Source organism: Nerophis lumbriciformis, linkage group LG28, assembly GCF_033978685.3.
Source record: "Nerophis lumbriciformis linkage group LG28, RoL_Nlum_v2.1, whole genome shotgun sequence".
NCBI classification, from domain to species: Eukaryota; Metazoa; Chordata; class Actinopteri; order Syngnathiformes; family Syngnathidae; genus Nerophis; species Nerophis lumbriciformis.
The window spans coordinates 9,134,388-9,159,891 of record NC_084575.2 but is presented as its reverse complement, the minus strand read 5'-3'; the positions used below and the strand labels follow the sequence as shown (position 1 = coordinate 9,159,891).

The 25,504-nt window shown below is 43.6% G+C and overlaps 1 protein-coding gene across 1 annotated transcript in view; it reads left to right on the top strand.

The window, feature by feature from the left end:
* Window positions 1-16,288: 16,288 nt before the first annotated feature.
* larp4ab (La ribonucleoprotein 4Ab) overlaps window positions 16,289-25,504 on the top strand; it is a 29,407-nt gene continuing 20,191 nt past the window's right edge. The window contains exon 1 of the mRNA XM_061923557.2: window positions 16,289-16,863. Coding sequence (XP_061779541.1) covers window positions 16,861-16,863 — 3 coding nt within the window. The 5' untranslated portion in view covers window positions 16,289-16,860. The remainder of the gene's footprint in view (window positions 16,864-25,504) is intronic.

The window sequence follows — 25,504 nt, the reverse complement described above, 5'->3', positions numbered from 1 at the left end:
ACAGTGTATATATATACTGCGTATATATATATATATATATATATATATATATATATATATATATAGCTAGAAGTCACTGAAAGTGAAGTATTTTCTTATATATATATATATATATATATATATATATATATATATATATATATATATTTATATATATATACCGTAGTCTTAATAAGATTATCCAAAAAATAGTGCTCGATACCGTGGTAGAGCGCAATATATGTATGTGTGGGAAAAAAATCACAAGACTACGTCATCTCTACAGGCCTGTTTCATGAGGGGTTCCCTCAATCATCAGGATGATTGAGGGAACCCCTCATGAAACAGGCCTGTAGAGATGACGTAGTCTTGTGATTTTTTTTCCCACACTTACATATATATATATATATATATATATATATATATATATATCAAGAGGGACAGAGACAGCGCACACTGCATGTGGATCACATGTTACCATGGCGAGAAAACATGGAGAGACTGCCAGTTATCTAGTCTCCACCAGTTGCAGAAAATGTGCCATCAGTACAACTGGACAGTGCTGTTTCAGTTCCATCACCAGGACCATCAGTGAGTCAGACACAAACTAGTCTCATCATTGAACCAGATTCAAGGGCTGCTGAGTTGCCATCATCAGAACCCAGATCACCCGCAACAAAAACCCCACCAGTGATCCGCAGGTACCCAGAAAGGTTTTGAGTACCACCAAAAAACGGAATCTCTGAAGACAGTATAAAAATCTGTGTTAAAGATGTACAAATACTGTTTGTATAATAAACATGTTATTGTTTACAAATGAGGGTTAAGAGTTCAGTACTAAAAAAAAAAAAGAATGTGGCTTAAGTACAGTTTTTTAATTGAGCTGCTGCATCTTTTGGTTGGGTTGTTTATTTCTTTTGAGTAACTTCTACAATTCTAAAAGGGGAGGAATGTAATAGAGTGATCTATGTTTGTCTGTTGCCATCTCCTGGTGAATGTTGGCTATAGCGTATTGGGGTTGCTTTTTGGTTGGCCAACGATTTACGTGGTGTTGCACACCTGACGTCATCAAGTGTGTGAGTGTTCTGAAGTCTACAGTAAAGAGACGTACTTTATCCCCTCGCCTGTTTATTGCCTCCAACTCAATATATTACAACAACATTGCTCCATGCAGACCCTCCAGGTCCGCATGGAGCTGGAGGGGGCGTGGCCTCCAGGTCCGCCTGAATTTCGGGAGATTTTCGGGAGAAAATTTGTCCCGGGAGGTTTTCGGGAGAGGCGCTGAATTTCGGGAGTCTCCCGGAAAATCCGGGAGGGTTGGCAAGTATGCACTATGCAAATATAAAATATGAATGACAATAAAAAAACACACCGATATTTGTGAAATTAACCGAAGAGAACTGCAAAAATCAGATCCCCTCACACTAGTATCGATCGCCATACAGTCAATTTGGCTCGATCCGCCCACCCCAACTGTGAATGGGTGGACCCCGACTTAAACAAGTTGAAAAACTTATTCAGGTGTTACCATTTGGTGGTCAATTGTACGGAATATGTACTGTACTGTGCAATCTACTAATAAAAGTTTCAATCAATCAATTGTTCGCGAGCAATCCGTCTCGGCGAAGTGAACGACGGGTAAAAGCTCTGTTAAGTGACCCGTACGTATTCTTCTCGTCTTTTCCCGTTAGAATTAGATTTTGTTGATTTCTTACTTATTTCAATGAAGCTGAGTCAGTGATAGAATTAAACAACAATCTCAAGGAGCCGCTATGGAGGTGAAAGAGTCGGCAAATTTAAAGGAGACGAGCCGAAAGACCCGACTCCCTTAAAATAGCCGAAAGTCCCATAACTACTACTGAAGCTGAGTCAGTGATAGATTTAAACAACAATCTCAAGGAGCCACTAGGGAGGTGAAAGAGTCGACACACTCCTTTTAAAATAGCCGAAACACCCATGACTACTGCTGTAGAGACCGTCACTGAAGCTGAGTCAGTGATAGATTCAAACAACAATCTCAGGAGCCGCTAGGGAGGAGAAAGAGTCGGCAAATTTAAAGGAGACTAGTCGAAAGACCCGACTCCCTTTAAAATAGTCGCAACTCCCATGACTACTACTGAAGCTGAGTCTGTGATAGATTTAAACAACAATCTCAAGAAACCACTAGGGAGGTGAAAGAGTCGGTAAATTTAAAGGAGACGAGCCGAAAGACCGGACTCTCTTAAAATAGCCGAAACTCCCGTGACTACTACTGAAGCTGAGTTAGTGATAGATTTAAACAACAATCTCAAGGAACCACTAGGGAGGTGAAAGAGTCGGCAAATGTAAAGGAGACGAGCCGAAAAACCCGACTCCCTTAAAATAGCCGAAACTCCCATGACTACTACTGAAGCTGAATCAGTGATAGATTTAAACAACAATCTCAAGGAGCCGCTAGGGAGGTGAGAGAGTCGGCAAATTTAAAGGAGACGAGCCGAAAGACCCGACTCCCTTAAAATAGCAGAAACTCCCGTGACTACTACTGAAGCTGAGTCTGTGATAGATTTAAACAACAATCTCAAGAAACCACTAGGGAGGTGAAAGAGTCGGTAAATTTAAAGGAGACGAGCCGAAAGATCCGACTCCCTTAAAATAGCCTAAACTCCCATGACTACTACTGAAGCTGAGTCAGTGATAGATTTAAACAACAATCTCAAGGAGCCGCTAAGGAGGTGAAAGAGTTGACACACTCCCTTAAAATAGCCGAAACACCCATGACTACTGCTGTAGAGACCGTCACTGTTACCATTTAGTGGTCAATTGTATGGAATATGTACTGTACTGTGTAATCTACCAATACAAGTTTCAATCAATTAAAAAAACTAGGTGGTAGAAGACCCAACATGTTGACTGATAGGTGTTTTCACGGAGGCGAAACCCGTTTAAAGTTGAAATATTTCTCGGAGAAACACTTGCGAATATGTATATATCGTGCACTTCAATACGTACTGTATGTCCCATGTGTGCTGTGTAAAGACTTAATGATAGTGCGCATTTTAAAAAGTATCTGCACTTACCGGAAATGGCGTGTTCATTTACTGTTTGCAATTATTTTTCAGTGTTAACGGACTCGCAGTCCATTAAGTGTGTAACTGGATAATGGAAGTATGCGATTGTAACGGAAAAAAATGTTCCTAAGTGTTTACCGGTAATATAGTAAGTGTTGGACTACAAAAACAATATATGGCTATTACAGTAAATAATATAAAGCATGTATGTGAACAAACTATTCAACCAGTGCAAGTCATACTGTGGGGAAAATATTTTATTTATGCCACTGTCTATGTGTTGGCCCTGTGATGAGGTGGCGACTTGTCCAGGGTGTACACCGCCTTCCGCCCGATTGTAGCTGAGATAGGCTCCAGCGCCCCCCGCGACCCCGAAGGGAATAAGCGGTAGGAAATGGATGGATGGATGGATGGCACTTTTTAAAATACGCTATATTGCCAAAAGTATTTGGCCACCCATCCAAATGATCAGAACAATCTCATGAGCCGCTAGGGAGGTGAAAGAGTCGGCAAATTTAAAGGAGACGAGCCGAAAGACCCGACTCCCTTAAAATAGCCGAAACTCACGTGACTACTACTGAAGCTGAGTCTGTGATAGATTTAAACAACAATCTCAAGGAGCCGCTAGGGAGGTGAAAGAGTCGACACACTCCCTTAAAATAGCCGAAACACCCATGACTACTGCTGTAGAGACCGTCACTGAAGCTGAGTCAGTGATAGATTCAAACAACAATCTCAGGAGCCGCTGGGGAGGTGAAAGAGTCGGCAAATTTAAAGGAGACTAGTCGAAAGACCCGACTCCCTTTAAAATAGTCGAAACTCCCATGACTACTACTGAAGCTGAGTCTGTGATAGATTTAAACAACAATCTCAAGGAACCACTAGGGAGGTGAAAGAGTCGGTAAATTTAAAGGAGACGAGCCGAAAGACCGGACTCTCTTAAAATAGCCGAAACTCCCGTGACTACTACTGAAGCTGAGTTAGTGATAGATTTAAACAACAATCTCAAGGAACCACTAGGGAGGTGAAAGAGTCGGCAAATTTAAAGGAGACGAGCCGAAAAACCCGACTCCCTTAAAATAGCAGAAACTCCCATGACTACTACTGAAGCTGAGTCAGTGATAGATTTAAACAACAATCTCAAGGAACCACTAGGGAGGTGAAAGAGTCGGTAAATTTAAAGGAGACGAGCCGAAAGACCGGACTCTCTTAAAATAGCCGAAACTCCCGTGACTACTACTGAAGCTGAGTTAGTGATAGATTTAAACAACAATCTCAAGGAACCACTAGGGAGGTGAAAGAGTCGGCAAATTTAAAGGAGACGAGCCGAAAAACCCGACTCCCTTAAAATAGCAGAAACTCCCATGACTACTACTGAAGCTGAGTCAGTGATAGATTCAAACAACAATCTCAAGGAACCACTAGGGAGGTGAAAGAGTCGACAAATTTAAAGGAGACTAGCCGAAAGACCCGACTCCCTTAAAATAGCCGAAACACCCATGACTACTGCTGTAGAGACCGTCACTGAAGCTGAGTCAGTGATAGATTCAAACAACAATCTCAGGAGCCGCTAGGGAGGAGAAAGAGTCGGCAAATTTAAAGGAGACTAGTCGAAAGACCCGACTCCCTTTAAAATAGTCGCAACTCCCATGACTACTACTGAAGCTGAGTCTGTGATAGATTTAAACAACAATCTCAAGGAACCACTAGGGAGGTGAAAGAGTCGGTAAATTTAAAGGAGACGAGCCGAAAGACCTGACTCCCTTAAAATAGCCAAAACTCTTAGGACTACTACTGAAGCTGAGTCTGTGATAGATTTAAACAACAATCTCAAGGAGCCGCTAGGGAGGTGAAAGAGTCAACGCACTCCCTTAAAATAGCCGAAACACCCATGACTACTGCTGTAGAGACCGTCACTGAAGCTGAGTCAGTGATAGATTTAAACAACAATCTCCGGAGCCGCTGGGGAGGTGAAAGAGTCGGCAAATTTAAAGGAGACTAGTCGAAAGACCCGACTCCCTTTAAAATAGTCGCAACTCCCATGACTACTACTGAAGCTGAGTCAGTGATAGATTTAAACAACAATCTCAAGGAGCCGCTAGGGAGCAGGGGCGGATTAAGAAATTTTGGCCCCCTGGGCCTGACATGGTCTTGGCCCCTCAACCCCGCGCGTGCACGCGCACACACACGCACGCACTATGCAAGAAATACTGTATACTGTGAACAGACATGCACACTGTACTGTACAGAAGAGTGCACATACTGCACACACACTATTAGGTATACCACACAGACAAGCACAGGTTTCACACAGACACAGGTAGGGGGAGGGGATAAATGGCCTAAAAATAAAAATTTTGGAAAATGATTACGCCCACTTCAGTGATGGTGCATTGGGTCATTTGAGAGATATTATGTATACAGCCCTGGTTGAATGACGTCACTCGGGCTGCCAGGCGCGTATGTAGAAGAGCAGAGAGAAAATGGAAAAAAGACAGGCTGCATGTGTCCTTTGCCATTTTTAAAGAAAGCCTGTTTTCCTTTCAGATGACTGTAAAAGCAGAAATGAATATATATCTATCTCAGATTATATCTTCTAACTGTAACAACCCCAGAGTTCTGTTTAAAACTATTAACACTGTCATTGATGCTCCCAAATCTGCTGGTTTTGATGCTTCTTTTGAATTCTGTGAAAATTGTCTCCATTTTTTCACTGACAAAATTGTGTCAACTAGAGCCAGTCTATCTCAGCCTTCATATGACCCTTCTGTTCCCCTGCATTTCTCTTCTGTTTTCCATCAGTTTGAGCCGGTGTCCTTTTCTTTTTTAAGTGACACAGTTAGTCATATGAAGCCCTCTGGTTCTCCTGCAGATGCCCTCCCACCTCGCCTGTTTAAGGAGGTACTTGCTACTATTGGATCAAGTGTCCTTAACATTATCAATAGTAGCCTCTCTTCTGGATTAGTTCCAGTAGAGTTTAAACATGCAGTGGTACGACCTCTACTTAAAAAACCCAGCCTCGACCCCTCTCTCCTCTCTAACTTCAGACCTATCTCTAATCTTCCATACATTTCCAAAATATTAGAGAAGGTTGTCTACAGTCAGTTGTTGCCCTTCTTAGAGGATAATGGTATCACTGAGCTGTTCCAGTCCGGTTTTAAAGCCCTCCACAGCACAGAGTCAGCGCTTCTAAAAGTTTTTAACGATATCCTCCTGTCCACTGATTCTGGTAAATATGTTGTCCTGGTGCTTTTAGATCTGTCTGCTGCGTTCGACACCGTCGACCACGCCACCTTAATCACTCGTCTTGAGAACTGTGTGGGCATTAAGGGCGTCGCCCTCAACTGGTTCCGGTCGTACCTAACCGACAGGAGTTTTTGTGTAAAAGTAGACAGTTTTATGTCGTCCACAGCTCCTTTACCACATGGGGTCCCCCAGGGCTCAATCCTTGCCCCAATTTTATTTGCGCTTTACCTTCTCCCCCTTGGTTCTATTTTTAGGAAGTACAGTATTGCATTTCATTTTTATGCCGATGATTGCCAGATTTATTTTCCCATGGCACAAAATAACACGGTTCAACGTCTTATTGACTGCCTGCACGACATCAAAGTCTGGCTTTCAGCTAACTTCCTGAGCCTAAATGAAGATAAAACAGAAGTTATGTTGTTCGGTCCAAGTCGCTCTCCCTCCCCCAACGTTGACCTCGGCACTCTGACCCCGTATCTCAGCGACTCTGTCACAAACCTGGGGGTAAAGTTTGACTCAGATTTTAAATTCGAAAAACAAATCAGCAGCGTCGTTCAAAAAAGCTTTTATCAATTACGCCAAATAGCGAAAGTGAAACCGCTTCTATCAAGACAGGATCTTGAGAAATTAATCCACGCTTTTATCTCGACTCGTCTTGATTATTGTAATGCCCTGTATGTTGGCATTAGCCAGGCCTCCCTCGCCCGCCTGCAGCTCGTGCAGAACTCTGCTGCTCGTCTGCTAACACAGACCCGCAGACGTGAGCACATCACCCCTATTTTAGCGTCCCTTCACTGGCTCCCTGTGCGTTACCGAATACATTTTAAACTCCTTTTATTTGTTTTTAAATGTCTAAACAACCTCGCGCCAACCTATCTCTCCGACCTCCTTCAGCCTTACTGCCCCACCCGATCCTTAAGATCAGCCGATCAGCTGCTGTTGACGGTCCCTGACACAAGGCTGAAGCTTAGAGGTGACAGAGCTTTCGCCGTTGCTGCTCCCAAGCTCTGGAACGACCTACCCCTGAGTGTTAGACAAGCCTCCTCTCTTCCTGTTTTTAAATCTCTCTTAAAAACATACTTTTATTCCATGGCTTTTAACACTGAGTGATATCCATCCTGCAATGGCGCCCCATAATACACCTGCTGTGATCCTGTTTTTATGTTTTTATGTTTTTATTAATTCTATTTTAATTATTTATTTTTTATCGTGTTCTGTTTGTGTTGTGTTGTGTTTGCTCGGTACTCGTTTTATCTTTTAACCTGCTCATTGTACAGCACTTTGGCTACCCCTGTGGTAAATTTTAAATGTGCTCTATAAATAAAGTTGATTTGATTTTGATTTGATTTGATTGGAAGTTGGTACCTATCATGAAATAAACCCCCCACCCCACCCAAAAAACTAAATTGGACATGATTTTTGCCCCCTTTTCCTCCCTTCTATCATTAAAAATAAAATAATATCTTAGGAAAACACTTTGGCATAACGGCAGCTGTGCAGCAAATTGAGGCTCAAAGTCTGTATCTATTTTGTGGGAAAGCTTGAGGAGGAGAAGGAGAAAGGTAAAATGATAACACATGCATCGGAGAGCACCACAAAGAAAGGTGTAGGCCAGTTCATGGTACAAGGGCTGCATGCAGGTCAAGATAGCCCATTTCCTCTGCCTGTCTTACCCATTCACCGAGAGACCACTGAGGACATAGAAATGCAAGTGGATATGGGGTTCGAAATACTGGCGTCGGTCAGAGGAGTCAATGTGGAGGATGTTTATAAACTTGTAGATGCACATATGACTGACAGCACAGAGCACAACAAAGGCTTTTCAAAGCTGTTGGCAGAGATGAACAACTTGGAAAAACCAGCAGGGCAGATCTTTTGTGGCACCCACACTACACTGGGCTTCAGCAGTGCCATGAATAAAGTGATGCGGTTGGCGGAGGCCGATATGAAGATGGAGCAAGTGCTACAAAGTTTCATGGTGGATCTGGATGTAGACAGCAAGAATGCTATAGTGGCTGGACAGGCACTGGACATGTCCTGAACTCAGTGTCAGACGTGGCTGCCGAATACTTGGATGAAGTGAAGCAGCTGACAGATCTCATGCTGCCCCATCTGAAGACTGTCCTGGCCAGGCAGAGGATGGACTATGGGATGGATGAGGAGACCTTCCCAATGGACCCTGTCAGTGAACAGGCTAGTAACATTGATGGCACCCCTGTGCACAACATTGGGATGGAGAGACAATGTGGCAAGGTGGACTACAGACTGAAGAAGTTGGGCACACTGAACGCAGTCAATAGGTCAATAATTTTACAGAAGAGCCAGGAGCTTCAGAGGTTTCAAGGCAGCAGCACAAGCAAAAAGAGAGGTTGAACTCAACTGGAGTAAACTCATGAAGGCAAAATTCGAGAGTTGGGCTGACGAGAAACAAGAGATGGCTCAAAGACAGGAGAAGAAGAGACTAGACATGCTGGACACACTGAAATCTTTTGGTGGCCCCTTCACGATAGTGGGGAAGTTGAAAAGTTCCTTGTCGATGAAAGTCTGAACAAGAATGCAAAGCTGCAGAGAATGAAGCTTGAGGTTCAGTTTGCCAGAGAAAGCACCAAGCTTCTGCCTAAAGTCAATCCTATCTTCAGAATCCAGGTGACAGACAGTTCCCAGAAATGGCGAAAGTGCAATTCTCCCAGTCATAATGGATACTTAGAATTTTATGGTGGTGGTAAGTATTCATGAAAACAGGTAGCCTAACATTAGTGAATGGGTGAATTCTGGAAATAACAACCTAAAAATCTTACACAGTGCACCTTTAAGCAAGGGGTTTCTTTCGTGCTTTCAATTTCGCAAAATCATCCACCACATCATTGAAGTCCAACTCTCTTGTCAGCTCACTCTCAATTGCCATTAGAGATAACGCATTTAATCTTTTCTGAGTCATTCTTGTGCGCAGCTCATTTTTGACTCTTGACAAAAGAGAGAATGAGCGTTCTCCCTCACAGTTACTGACCGGTAGAGTGAGAAAAATCTGTAGCGCAATGTATGTATTAAGAAACGTAGGCTGTAGTCCAAAATGTATTATTGTTTTGAGCAGTCCTGAAGGGGTCCTCTCCTCATCAGTGTTGTTGAGCTGTATAAAAGATTTGAACTGTATAAGCTCCTGTCCAAGACTTTCATTGAGGTCAGATGAGTATGATTCAGTGAGAATCTTGGCCTTGTGAAGGACTGAAGCATTGGACTCTGTATCCAAAGAGAAAAGGACACTGAACAAATTGTTCAGATGTTTGTAGGCCTCCAGACGGTGATTAAGGCTTGAACTCAGTTGATCAATAGAGGCAATAAATGTCTCTATTTGAAACAGTTGCCTTCCCTCAAGCACAACATCTGGGGATGCTGATTCATCAGCAAACTTTTTACGTTTCTTCGTCCGTTCAGATGGGGTGCCACCCAACATGTTTAAGGCTTTCTGCTCAAAATGATCAAATAGATCTCTTTGGGAGAGAACAAAGGTGTGCAGAGATTCCAGCAATCTAACTGCTGTACCAAGGTCCATGTCTGCTTTTTGAAGTTGCAGACTTGTGGCCTGAAATCTGGACAGAACAGTGTCCCAAAAGCCTGCCATGAAGGCCATCTCAAGTGAATCCAGCTTCCGCACTAGACTGTCAGCTTCAGTTTGTGTGTCTCGTTTCTCTGTGTCATCAGTGGAAATACCCTGTAGTGCTGCTCTTATTTTACTGTAGTTCTGCCACAGTGCTTTGGTAGATTCTGCACGGCAACTCCAACGTGTGTTGGATAAAGCTTTAAGTGTGAGATCTATGTTGGAATTGCCAAATACCCTGTCCCATCGGTGTGTGGATGCAGTTGTGAAGTTGTAAATAGACTGAATCAAGTCAAAATACTTAGAGACTTCATTTCCACATCTGTCAATGCTGTTGACTCCCACCAAATTCAAAGAGTGAGCTTCACATGGAATATAGTGTATTAATGGGTTGCTTTTCTTTAAGTGAGCCTGCAACCCATTATACCTCCCTGACATGTTGCTGGCATTATCATAAGCCTGCCCCCTGCAATTTGACAGCTCTAACCCTAGATTTTCCAACACAGACATGACACAGTTAGCCAAACTTTCACCTGTATAGCTAGTAATGGGCTCAAAACCCACAAAGCGTTCAACAACACTGCCCTCTTTGCTAACAAAATGGAATATGAATGTCAATTGGTCCATATGAGATAAATCTGGGGTTGAATCCACAATGATAGAGTAGTATTTGCTTGCTTGCAGTTCATCTGCTATAGCCTGTTTGGTTTTTGCACCCATCAATTCAATGAATTCCTCACAAATGGTGGAGGACAGATATGAGGTATTACCTCGACCCATCTGCCCAAACTTTCTGATGTGATCCTTTAGAAAGGGATCAGATTCAGCCAGGACCTCCAGAATACCAAGGTAGTTCCCATTGAGAGGAGACCCTAACGATTCATTTTTACCCCTAAATGCAAGGCCCCTTTCTGCAAGGAATTTAATGACTGCAACAACTCTTTGTAACACCTGCCTCCAATAGCTGCTCTCTGCCTGAAACTGTTTGAACAGGTCTGCATCAACTGTGGCACCTGTGGCGCGGTTCAAGACTGCTTGCATGCAGCAGCACTTCGCTCATGTTCACCAAATCTTTCTGAGTGTTTCCAATCACAATAGCCTGTCACAAAAGAATGCGTTTTTGGGGAAAACAGTTTGCATGCAAAGCAGTAAACATTACCAGTAGAGGGAGAGTACATCATCCACTCTCTTTGTACTCGTTGTCCATTGGGCAGGTGTGAAGTAAAATGTTCATTGTTTAGGCATCGGGTTTTGCCTCCTAGCCCACTGTTCCTCACAGAAGCTGGATAATGGCTGTGACGGTTGTGAAATGATTTTGCACCTCTTTGAATAAGAACTTCCTTCATTGACTCAGTGAGGGTATCAGCCCATTTAGCGGGATCACTAGGTAGAGTTGTCACTGTAGATGGTGTTGAAGAAAGATTCAACTCATTTTCTATGCTGTCCAGAGGTGCAGTGACCTCACATTCATCCGAGCAACTGGCTACTGCTGAGTTGGTTGAATCATTAGCATCCGAAGCATTTGGTTCAGTGCGTACTAGAGATGCGCGGATAGGCAAATATTTCATCCGCAACCGCATCAGAAAGTCGTCAACCATCCGCAATCCACCCGATCTAACATTTGATCAGAACTGCATCCGCCCGCCATCCGCCCGGTATATCTAATATAGACGATGCAAGGCATTAGTGAGGCACCTGCCAACTACTCCGGTTTTCCCGTAATTCGTACGGTTTTCATCAACCTATTCCGGGTTACGGGTGCAGTGATAAAAAATACGTTTTTTCTTTAATTAAAAAAAAAAGGGTGAAAACTACGCGAATTGCACCTTGTGCAGACAAGATTTTTCGATCGGACACGGAGGAATTAGCGATGTAAAAGACCACTTTGGGACAAAAAAACACAAGTCTAATGCCGTTGCTAGCGATACAAGTGGAAAACTTTCAACGTTTTTCGTCGCCCAAACAGATTCTTTGGATGTGATAAATGCCGAAGTTTTATTTACGGAGGCAATAATTGAGCATGGACTTCCAATCGCACTGGCTGATCACATGGGACAGTTACATGTTTGTAATGCAATCTTTAAAAATCATTACGCGGTGATCGCGGTCCCAAAAATAAACTTTTCTTGCATGATAATGTCCAGAAAAATTCGCTTTATATTACTATAGAGTCCTTTTAACGAATGAGTTTGATGGTTTATCACAAACCTTAAATGAAAGAAGTCCTTTCTTCTCCTGCACCTGCATGCACTTTGGCCTTGCTTCCTGTGTGGTGCGCAATCCTGTCGGCTGTATTTCACAGCACGACATACTGTTAAAAGTGTTTATACTATTTATGCTTTCAAGTCCAAGTTGAAGAAATCTTGTTAAATGTTGACAGCATAACTACCAAAATACAGAAGTATGTCCTTAATATTTTTGCAGTGCTATTTCTGTTGAAAAGTTAAAATGATTACATTAGAGATGTGATGTGCCACTTTTCAAAGTGTCTGATGGCTTAAATTAATTTTCATTAATTTTTCATATTTTGAATTCTTTTGAAAGGCTTACAAAAAAACTACATTTGAATTGTAATTCCATGCTATTGACAGGACTATTAATTTTAATGAAGTTAGCTTACCATGTTTACAGTATGATAATTGTGATAGAAATGTGAATTTCGGGGGGTGGCGGGCAGGTAAGCTGCTTACCTGCTGCGCGTGACGCCGGCCGCGGCGAAGGCGGACGAGGCGGGGTGTCGGTGCGGTGGGCGCGGTAGTGACCCTGGACATGCGTCGGGCCCTTCTCGCGGATCGCCTCAGCTACGGCTCCCGGTGGGGCCCTCTCGGGGGAAGGGGCCTCGGTCCCGGACACCGGCGAGGCGTCCCTTCTCCGCTCCGTAAAAGTGTCCATCTCTTTTCTTTTTTTTTCTTCTGTTGTGGCATATGCAGCAGGTGCATGCTCGTTTTTCGTATGTGGGTAACAACATTTAACTATGTGTATATATTTCCGAATTGGTTTAACTGCCACCCGCAAAAAAAAAAAAAAAAAAAAAAAAAAAAAAAAAAATCTAATTGATCCGCCCGACCCGACCCGCACGCGGATAAAATCTTATTTTTTTAAATTTCATCCGCCCGATCCGCGGATAATCCGCGGACTCCGCGGTTGTGCCCGCAAACCCCGCATCTCTAGTGCGTACACTTGTAGTGGTCTCAGGATCTTGGGAGCTACATGCTAGCTCAGGTGCATTGCTAACCTTAGCTGAATTTGCAGTAGCATTTATAGAATTGCTTTCAGCAGATGTCTTTGTACTGAAGAAGCTGGAGATATTTGGAACACTCTCAAGTAAAACTGATTCCTTTTTTTTCTTTTCTTGCTGAATTTTTTTTCTAGCTCCTCCACTTAGACGTTTATGATCCATATTTCCCTTCTTTCTGTGCACATTGGCTCTTTGCCTATCACAACAGCTTAACCAACTATGTGTGTGTGTGTGTGTGTGTGTGTGTGTGTGTGTGTGTGTGTGTGTGTGTGTGAGTGATGCAATTTTCAAAACTAGCAATCTAGCATTAACAGTCAAAAGCAGAAATCAGCTGATTTCTATAAGAACTGATAACAGATTTCCAATCAATGCTAAACTCAGACAGCGAAAGTCACTAGATGATGTTTTGAGTCGCCAGTCGTGTATGGCCAAAAGTCTCTAAATCGAATGCCAACGTTGCTTAATCGCCAACACACTGGGACTCACTGAAGGACTGCCAGTGAATAAAAAAAGATGATTAAGATAATTGTGTACTTTTCTCTTCTGATATTTTCACTAAGGACCCCAAGCTATCTGCATGCAGCAACAATGTCTGACAGACAGGAGAGCGGAGTGGTCAGTGATGAATGGCAAGGGAACAGACTGATTTATACTGAGGAGAAAGAGAGAGCCAATTACAGTGAAATAAATTCCAAAAGAGCCAAGTGACTAGCTGAAGGCAGGGACAAATGCCTTGGAGTGACCAACAAGAGTACAAAGTACCAAATGGCAAAATGTGGGAAGACCAACAGGCAGATCTGCTTTTACCACTTATCTTCACAACCAAAAAGTCGCTAAATGATGTTTTCAGTCGCTAGCCAGGTATGGCCAAAAGACGCAAAATCTAGCGGTAAAGTCGCTCAATCACACTGACAGTGAAACAAATAATTTTTAAAAGGATAGCAATCGTACAATGTCTTGTACTTTTGTCTTCTTTCTTAATATTTCTCAAAGGACACCAAAATGTCGCTATCTGCAGGCAGCTTGCTAGCTATGATGGCAGCAACAATGTACCTTAGAGTGACTGACCAACAAGAGCTCAAAGTACCTAATGGCAAAATGTGGAGAGACAGACACAATAAATTGCATTAAGATGAAGAGAACTGTTGCTATTATTAATTTTAACAACAACCAGAAAGTGGCTAAATGTCACCAGCCAGGTATGGCCAAAAGTCGCTTAATTGGCCACACACAGTAACAGAGAAACAAACAAACAAAAAAAAAGATCATAAAGATAATAGTTGTACAACTTTGTGTACTTTTGTCTACTTTCTAAATATTTTCACAAAGGACACCAAAATGTTGCTATCTGCAGGCAGCTTGCTGGCTATGATGGCAGCAACGATGTCTGCCAGACAGGAGAGAGTGGTCAGTGACGATCGAATCGAGAAAATGACAAAATGGGTCAAAGACCAAAAAAGTTATTAACTGACAGCAGTGACAAATGTCAGACTGTAAACTTTTTTGAAAGAAAAGGACAAAATGGGAAGATGCTGATAATAACAGCAAAATGGAAAATATAAGAATTTCCAAGTAATGCTCAACTCAAGTGTGTGTGTGTCGTGTGTGTGTGTGCGCGTTAAACTTCTTGTGGAATGATTTCAAATTATCTCTGAGTCTGAACTGAGGGAAAGGAAACCACATTTTGAGCAGTCACTCACGAGTTCAAAGTACCAAATGAGGAGATTCTAAAAGAACAGACCGGTTTATGAAAGACTCGATGGGGGAGGGGCACAGCTAAGAATACTTGAGTGAGATTCTGTGATCCAAATTCGAGATAGAGCTTTTTGATAATGATAATTTGTCAGAGTAAGGTTGTGTAATCAAAATTTGAGAATGAGCTTTGTCAATCAATCAAGAATATTTGCATTAAGTTCTGTGATCAAAATTCAGAAACAACCTTTAATAATTGATAAAGAATATGTGAGTGAGGTTGTGTGATCCAATTTGAGAATTAGCTTTGATAATAATGATTGAGAGCCTCTGGCCCTCTGTGGATCGTGGCCGCGGGGCCAAGTTGGCCTGGCCCCTTGGGGCCTCTGACCCTCTATGGATCGGGGCCAAGTTGGCATGACCCCTCGGGGCCTCTGGCCCTCTATGGATCGTGGCCGCGGGGCCAAGTTGGCCTGACCCCTTGGGGCCTCAGGCCCTCTATGGATCGTGGCCGCGGGGCCAAGTTGACCTGGCCCCTTGGGGCCTCTGGCCTTCTGTGGGTCGCAGCCGCGGGGCCAAGTTGGCCTGGCCCTTTGGGGCCTATGACCCTCTGTGGGTCGTGGCCGCGGGGCCAAGTTGACCTGGCCCCTTGGGGCCTCTGACCGTCTATGGATCATGGCCGCGGGGCCATGTTGGCCTGGCCCCTTGGGGCCTCTGGCCCTCTGTGGGTCGCGGCCGCGGGGCCAAGTTGACCTGGCCCCTTGGGGCCTCTGACCCTCTATGGATCATGGCCGCGGGGCCAAGTTGGCCTGGCCCCTTGGGGCCTAAGATTATTATTTTTGCAAAAGTAGTTTTGCATGCGTCGCGGCCGCGGGGCCAAGTTGGCCTGGCCCCTTGGGGCCTCTGGCCCTCTATGGATCGTGGCCGCGGGGCCAAGTTGGCCTGACCCCTTGGGGCCTCAGGCCCTCTATGGATCGTGGCCGCGGGGCCAAGTTGACCTGGCCCCTTGGGGCCTCTGGCCTTCTGTGGGTCGCAGCCGCGGGGCCAAGTTGGCCTGGCCCTTTGGGGCCTATGACCGTCTATGGATCATGGCCGCGGGGCCATGTTGGCCTGGCCCCTTGGGGCCTCTGGCCCTCTGTGGGTCGCGGCCGCGGGGCCAAGTTGACCTGGCCCCTTGGGGCCTCTGACCCTCTATGGATCATGGCCGCGGGGCCAAGTTGGCCTGGCCCCTTGGGGCCTAAGATTATTATTTTTGCAAAAGTAGTTTTGCATGCGTCGAGGCCGCGGGGCCAAGTTGGCCTGGCCCCTTGGGGCCTCTGGCCCCCTGGGCCTGGGCCCGGTAGGCCCGTTCATTAATCCACCTATGCTAGGGAGGTGAAAGAGTCGGCAAATTTAAAGGAGACGAGCCGAAAGACCCGACTCCCTTAAAATAGCCGAAACTCCCGTGACTACTACTGAAGCTGAGTCAGTGATAGAATCAAACAGGAATCTCAAGGAGCCGCTAGAGAGGTGAAAGAGTCGACGCACTCCCTTAAAATAGCCCGAAACACCCATGACTACTGCTGTAGAGACCGTCACTGAAGCTGAGTCAGTGATAGATTCAAACAACAATCTCAGGAGCCGCTAGGGAGGTGAAAGAATCGGCACATTTAAAAGGAGACGAGCCGAAAGACCCGACTCCCTTAAAATAGCCGAAACTCCCATGACTCCTGCTGTCGAGACGGGAGTGCAGCGGGTGTGTGCTGCTGCTGCCGGTCGGCAGGTCGCGAGCGAAGGACGCAGCTATCACGTGCCGTTCGAACACGCCATCGAAGCCGAGCGATTCCTTAACATTTTTAGAAGAAAACGCAAACTACAAATCCGCGCATTTAAAGTTGTAGTCTTTCTCGATAGTTTAATTTGTGCCTCGAGTTAGACGGTAGTTCAAGAAAAGCCTCCGAAGAATTGTGGTCGATGTCAAAAATATTTAATTGAGGAGTCTAAAAAGCAACTTTATTATTATTATTATTATTTTTATTTTTTTTTACAATCGTGAAGGAAAGGAAGACTCCGTGAAGACAAACATGGTAAGTTTTCGGCCTAGCTCCTGTGCTAACAACCATACAAACAACCTGTTCCTCACATTCAATACTGGCTCATATAAAGCGCTAAAACTGACACTAGAGTGACTTTATATCAACAATATTCGATATGTTGGTGGGTATGTTTCTTACTAACATGACGTGGTAATAACATTGATGTTTGTGCCTGTTCTGGTGTTTAACCTTTAAAAGGTGAACAGCAAGTCAACTAGTAAACATAAGCCAGTTAGCTAGCCTAGCTGTTTATAATCCACATGTGTGCTGGACAGCGGACGCATTTTAGCAAGACACGTGTAATTGTCGACCAAATCTTGTTTTTAGAAGCTACAAAGTAAACATTTGGACACTTGCGGTGGAATAACGTCTTCATGCATCGCTTTAGAGTTGAAAGTGGTCTCGGCCTGCATGTGACTCGTCATGTTAGCGGATGCTAGCTAGGCGACAAGCTAAGTGGTTATCAAAGAGCGCCGCCGGCAATGTTACAATATTAGGAAATAGTTGAAAAAAATTCAGCGACTGAATTAAATGAAGACGTGTTGACAAAACGCCGATATGGGATTTAGAAGGGTTTAGTGAAGGCGTTTGAAGTTGCTGCTGCACGTTAGCGCCATGTGCTCGGCTTGTAACGACACGCTTCATAACAGCGCGTCGCCTTGAAGACGCGTGTTATAATGTGGCTTTTTACATTTCAAGGCTCGGTCCTAATGCCCTAAAAGGTTACAAGTGCATCAGATTTGCGTTCATAACGTGAGGGGGGAAACTGTTTATTTGAATGACGAAAGCAGGCAAAGAACAGAGACGTGTTTGTTGGGTGCTGCGCCTTGATAGGCGGACTTTACCGGCATGCGGAAACCAATGAGGCTCCTTTGTAGCATTGGGGCGATACTGCACATTTTGTGTCGATCTCGCACCAAGCAAATGCAGAACCATTATTGCTGATACTAATCCTTGAATTGATTTGATTGCCTTTCTCAGTTTTGCACTAAATGTGTTTATCATGATTGTACGGAGCCCCTAAAGCAGTGGTTCTTAACCTTGTTGGAGGTACCAAACCCCACCAGTTTGATTGAAACTTTTATTAGTCGATTGCACAGTGAAGTACATATTCCGTACAATTGACCACTAAATGGTAATACCCGAATACGTTTTTCAACTTGTTTAAGTCGGGGTCCACTTAAAGGCCTACTGAAATGCGATTTTCTTATTTAAACGGGGATAGCAGGTCCATTCTATGTGTCATACTTGATCATTTCGCGATATTGCCATATTTTTGCTGAAAGGATTTAGTAGAGAACATGGACGATAAAGTTCGCAACTTTTGGTCGCTGATAAAAAAGCCTTGCCTGTACCGGAAGTAGCAGACAATATGCGCGTGACGTCACAGGTTGTGGAGCTTCTCACATATGCACATTGTTTACAATCATGGCCAACAGCAGCGAGAGCGATTCGTACCGAGAAAGCGACGATTTCCCCATTAATTTGAGCGAGGATGAAAGATTCGTGGATGAGGAAAGTGAGAGTGAAGGACTAGAGGGCAGTGGGAGCGATTCAGATAAGGAAGATGCTGTGAGAGGCGGGTGGGACCTGATATTCAGCTGGGAATGACTAAAACAGTAAATAAACCACAAGACATATATATACTCTATTAGCCACAACACAACCAGGCTTATATTTAATATGCCACAAATTAATACCGCATAACAAACACCTCCCCCCTCCCGTCCGTATAACCCGCCAATACAACTCAGACACCTGCACAACACACTCAATCCCACAGCCTAAAGTACCGTTTACCTCCCCAAAGTTCATACAGCACATATATTTCCCCAAAGTTACGTACGTGACATCCACATAGCGGCACGCACGTACGGGCAAGCGATCAAATGTTTGGAAGCCGCAGCTGCATGCGTACTCACGATACCGTGTCTGCGCTTCCAACTCAAAGTCCTCCTGGTAAGAGTCTCTGTTCTCTGTTGTCCCAGTTCTCCACAGGCCAATGGTAAAGCTTGACTGTCATCTTCCGGGAATGTAAACCATGAAACACCGGCTGTGTTTGTGTTGCTGCAGTCGGCCGCAATACACCGCTTCCCACCTACAGCTTTCTTCTTTGCTGTCTCCATTGTTCATTGAACAAATTGCAAAAGATTCACCAACACAGATGTCCAGAATACTGTCGAATTTTGCGATGAAAACAGACGACTTAATAGCTGGCCACCATGCTGTCCCAAAATGTCCTCTACAATCCGTGACGTCACGTGCTGACGTCATCATACCGAGACGTTTTCAGCAGGATATTTCGAGCAAAATTTAAAATTGCACTTTAGTAAGCCGTATTGGCATGTGTTGCAATGTTAAGATTTCATCATTGATATATAAACTATCAGACTGCGTGGTCGGTAGTAGTGGGTTTCAGTAGGCTTTTAAATTGATTCATGATACAGATATATACTATCAAATATATACTAACATCATAATACAGTCATCACACAAAATAATCATCAGAGTATATACACTGAATTATTTACAATCCGGGGTGTGGGATATGGAGGGGGGGCTAGGTTTGGTTGGTATCAACACTTCAGTCATCAACAATCAGCATCAACAATTGCATCATCAGAGAAATGGATATTGAAACAGTGTAGGACTGACTTGGGAGGATATGTACAGCAAGTAGTGGACATAGAGAGAGATCAGAAAGTATAAGAAAAAGTGTCTACATTTGATTGTTTACATTTGATTATTTACAATCCGAAGAGGTATTATTTGGAAGGGAGGGGGTTAGTTAGGGTAGTAGTTGCCTGGAGGTGTTCTTTTAGTGCGGTTTTGGAGGATAGAGATGCCCTTTCATATGCGCATTCACCGAACCCTTCTTTAGTGAAAAATAAATGTTTTAATTTTTTTTTCAAATTCAAGACAAATGTATATGTTTTTGGTAACTCTTTAGTAAGTTACTTAGAACATATTCTAAGTAACAATTTAGAGTTTTTTGGACACTAGGGGAACATATTCTAAGTAACCAAGACTTAATTTAGAGTTATTTGGTTAGGGTTAGAGGGTTAGGGCCAGGGTTAGAGGGTTAGGGTTATGATAAGGCCATGCCGAATAAGGCATTAATAAGTACTTATTAATGACTAGTTAAGAGCCAATATGTTACTAATTTCCACGTCAATAAGCAACTAATTAATGGTGAATATGTTCCCCATACTAAAGTGTTACCATGTTTTTTTTACTGGTGCACAAAATGAACTGTGCATGAACATCACCTTGTTCAAAGAACAAAACCAACACAGTGCATGAACTCACAACAAATTACAGACCTGCAAATCAGTGTGACTTCTGCTGTTGCCGTGTCCGTAATACGCCGATAGGGAGAAGTTTTTATTTACACGATGAGTCGGGTGTGTTTTAATCCTGCGCCGAACCCCTGAGCCCGACTCACCGAACCCCTAGGGTTCAATCGAACCCAGGTTAACGACCACTGCCCTAAAGGGACATGGAGGGAAAAAAATGTTTTGCATATTGCGAGACCTCGCAATACTTTTGTGAGACCTCCCAAAAGGTCTTTTTCCGATGTCAGTGAACCGGAAGTAAAACAGACACAGAGGTGGTGAACCGGAAGTGAAACAGACAACGTGATGGGGGAGCCTACCCGTCATCTGTGGAAGAAGTTTTATTTAAATTTTAGTATTGGCCTAACATAAAGGGCTCTCCCTTAGAGAGAGGGTGAGAAGCTCAGCCATCCGGGGGGAGCTCAAAGTAAAGCCGCTGCTCCTCCGCATCGAGAGGAGCCAGATGAGGTGGTTCGGGCATCTGGTCAGGATGCCACCCGAACGCCTCCCTAGGGAGGTGTTTAGGGCACGTCCGACCGGGAGGAGGCCACGGGGAAGACCCAGGACACGTTGGGAAGACTATGTCTCCCGGCTGGCCTGGGAACGCTTCTGGATCCCACGGGAAGAGCTGGACGAAGTGGCTGGGGAGAGGAAAGTCCGGGCTTCCCTGCTTAGGCTACTGCCCCCTCGACCCGACCTCGGATAAGCGGATGAAGATGGATGGATAGATAAAGACATCAAATCGTATTATGGTCCCACAACAGAACACAGATGATGGGTAGGCTCCCGCATGCTCCTGCTCCTCCATCGCGGTGTCTGTTTCACTTCCAGTTCACTGACATAGGAAAAAACCTTTTTGCGAAATCTCGCAAAAAGTAATGCGAGATCTCGCAAAACATCCATGTCCCTTTTAGGGGCTCTGTATGATTGTAATCAGAATAGAGGACAAATATTTCAGGCAGATTTAGAATTTAAAATCAACAAAATAATCATACCTGTCATTTGCATTTGAATATATGGGTAATTTCTAAGGAAAATAAGGGATTGTCAACATTTAACGATTTTACTTGTCTTTTTTCTCTGACTTGTGCTGTGAATCTTTTAAAAAGCACTTGACATTTTTGTTTTGTTTGTCTCTGTTTTGTGCGCAAAACAGTATTAGGGGTGGCGTGGCTCGGTTGGTACAGCGGCTGTGCCAGCAACTTGAGGGTTGCAGCTTCGATCCCCGCTTCCGCCATCCTAGTCACTGTCGTTGTGTCCTTGGGCAAGACACTTTACCCACCTGCTCGCAGTGCCCACCCACACTGGTTTAAATGTAACTTAGATAATGGGTTTCACTATGTAAAGCGCTTTGAGTCACTAGAGAAAAGCGCTATATAAATATAATTCACTTCACACTATTGCTCCTTTTTTTGTCTTTCTTTAGTATCTGTATGTAGAAATTCCGCCCTTGCAGCACTGTACATTGCGAGCATTTTTGACTAAAATATGCCGTGCGACTTTTGGAAATAAAAGTAGCACATATTCGTATAAAGATTTTAAACCTTTCATAGCATTCCACTCCCAAAATAAATACATCCAAAGTTGATCAAGCTAGAGTAAAATCTGTTTAGTATTTCGCTCCCAAAATAAATACATCCAAAGTTGATCAAGCTAGAGTAAAATCTGTTTAGTATTTCGCTCCCAAAATAAATACATCCAAAGTTGATCAAGCTAGAGTAAAATCTGTTTAGTATTTCGCTCCCAAAATAAATGCATCCAAAGTTGATCAAGCTAGAGTAAAATCTGTTTAGCATTCCGCTCCCAAAATAAATACATCCAAAGTTAATCAAGCTTGAGTAAAATCTGTTTAGCAGGTTTGAAATAAAATGAGACCATAACCAAATAGACAAGTGTTTGACCATGCGAATACAGATTTTTCCCATTTCATAGCATTTCGCTCCCAAAATAAATGTAAAATCTGTTTAGCAGGTTTGAAAAAGTTACACCATAACCAAATAGACAAGTGTTTGATGCAGAACTGTGCGCCGCAGAGCCGTGTTCTCCTCCTCCATGCACAGATGGGAGCGGAGCTTCAGTAGCTCACACACGTCTTAAACACGGAATAAACAAAGTCTCAGTTGGAGGAACTTGTCAGTAAAAGACAGTTTTTTTTCACCACCTTAAAAATTGAGTGCACTGCGTGCTCGTAACTACAAGGGTTTTAAGTAGTTTCAGTTTATTTTGAACATGCAATACAAGGAGGGAATATTGAACAACAAAGCAATGATTGAAGTGACAGACTTGCCATTCAAACAATAACATGTATGTGGACAAGAACATACAGCCATTGAAGCACATTCAAGTGACAGACTTGCCATTCAAACAATACCACGTATGTGGACAAGAACATACAGCCATTGAAGCCCATTCAGTCTATTTATTAAGCAGAGGTAACACAAATCAGTGAAAGATTCAAGAGATGCCGCCATAGCCAACAAACTGCCGCTTCCAGCCTGCTTAGCCAACAAAAACAGCTCAAGCTACTGAGTGTGGACTCGCTGACGTCACACGTCACTAGGCAACAGGCACCGCCTTTTAAAAGGCACACACACAGATGCATACACAAATTTATCTTATGCCAGATATTTGAAATCAGTGCAATAACTACTTTTCCTAGTAATTAATTACATTTATTAAAGAGTAATTCTGTTGGTAATTGAATTACGTTTTTGGTGAAGTAACAAGTAACCATAATTAACTACTTTTAAAGTATTTTTCAGAACACAGCCTGCCACACAGCATCATGAATCTGTTGGCAGGTTGGTGTTCCTGGCTAACATCTTTGTGTGTGTGCGTCCTATAGTAATGTTTACCTATAAACACCATTGTTGAAGGTCAATTATTTTCCTGTTGCTTAAACTAGGGCACTTTATTTCATTCACTCTGTTATTTTGTGTTTTTGTCAGCAGAAGAATTGAGCATAGCTAAATGTTTTTTCAAAGAAGATTGGCGATTATATTTGACTTATATTATTTCGAAGGCTTTTTCTTTTTTCTTATCTCAAAACACTTAAATTGGGATACTATTATTCAAAACCTACCTGTCTTACTTGTTGGTACCTGTTTTTTTTGTATTTGTGATCCTCATCAGTCCTGAAATTTAAAATCAAGGCATGGTTGAGATATTTAGTTACGTCAACTGATTTTCCAGGTTAGTTTATGGGCCAAACTATACAGGATATGAGTTTTGATCCATATCGCTCAACCCTGTAGTCATGTTAGCGACAGTGCTAGCACAGTTTAGGTATGATGTCTGTTTGAGTGTTACAGTAGGCCTTATGATGGCATTGTGTATATGAGTGTTCAGGCGCACGTTCAGTAATAATGCAATTGTGATATTTGAGACATTTCATATTGCTACTAGCTTTATTCTGTGCTACATAAATTGTTTTTGTGCTACTAATTTTATTCAATTAATTGCACCGGTACTACTAGTGAAAAAGTTAAGCGTACAACCCTGCCTAGCAAAGGCAGAAGGGTGCATCAGTCCAGTGCTCTTTTAATATATTTTATGTCCTTTGTGTTCTTAAATGTTTCCCTTTTTCATGTTTTTATTTTTTTTGTCGACATTCTGAATCTGCAACTACACAAATTTCCCCATTGCGAGATAAATAGCCTGTCATAGCGATGGAACGATGTGCAAATTTCATCTCATGGTGATCAAAACCATGTTTAGTTTCACAGTATTGTAGGATGTCAAAAAGTGTAAGTGTGTGCGTGTGTGTGTGTGTGTGTGTGTGTGTGTGGTGTGTGTGTGTGTGTGTGTGTGTGTGTGTGTGGTGTGTGTGTGTGTGTGTGTGTGTGTGTGTGTATATATATATATATATATATATATATATATATATATATATACTGTATATGTGTGTGTGTGTGTGTGTGTGTGTGTGTGTGTGTGTGTATATATATATATATATTAGAGATGCGCGGTTTGCGGGCACAACCGCGGATTATCCGCGGATCGGGCGGATGAAATAAAAAAAAATTAGATTTTATCCGCGGGTCGGGTCGGGCGGTTGAAATAAAAAAAAATTAGATTTTAAATAGATTCAGGCGGGTGGCAGTTAAACCAATTCGGAAATATATATACATAGTTAAATGTTGTTACCCACATACGAAAAACGAGCAGGCACCTGCTGCATATGCCACAGAAGAAAAAAAAAAAAAAGAGATGGACACTTTTACGGAGCGGAGAAGGGACGCCTCGCCGGGGTCCGGGACCGAGGCCCCTTCCCCCGAGAGGGCCCCACCGGGAGCCGTAGCTGAGGCGATCCGCGAGAAGGGCCCGACGCACGTGCAGGGTCACCACCGCGCCCACCGCACCGACACCCCGCCTCGTCCGCCTTCGCCGCGGCCGGCGTCACGCGCAGCAGGTAAGCAACTTACCTGCCCGCCACCCCCGTGGCCGGGGACTCGTAACAGGGGTCACTCCGCGTGCTCCGCCCGCGCAGCTTACCTGCCCGCCACCCCTGTTGCCGGGGGTGCGTAACAGGGGTCACTCCGCGCGCAGTGCGCTCACGAAAGGGGTGGGGCTCACCCTGGTTGATATAGACAGCAGGACGGTGGCCATGGAAGTCGGAACCCGCTAAGGAGTGTGTAACAACCCACCTGCCGAATCAACTAGCCCTGAAAATGGATGGCGCTGGAGCGTCAGGCCCATACCAGGCCGTCGCCGGCAGCGAGACGCGCTTGGAGGTGCGCTCAGCGCGGCTCCCATATGATTGCGCACTGGTGTGCGTCTGGGTCGTGACAGCGTGGCACGCGAATGTCTGTGCTGCATTGGATCAGTCTCCTTTCTTTAACAGGCAAAAGCTTTATAACCTCACTAATGCCTTGCATCGTCTATATTAGATATATAACAACGGGCGGGTGCGGGCGAGTGCGGTTCTGATCAAATGTTACATCGGGTGGATGGCGGATGGTTGACGACTTTCTGATGCGGTTGCGGATGAAATAATTGCCTATCCGCGCATCTCTAATATATATATATACACACACACACACACACACACACACACACACACACACACACACACACACACACACACACATCTTTGAACCGGGTTTTATTAAATAAATAAAAAAATAGATTTGACACACAATATACTTTAATTGACAGTAGAAATATTAATTTGAGTGTTAAAATATGTTAATCTTCCTTTTTAATCAATGTTTTAGTGTTTGTTTAATGTTTTATTACAAATTAAAAAAGGGTTTTGGGCGCATATGACGTGAGTTAACTTCCTGTTATTTTATCTT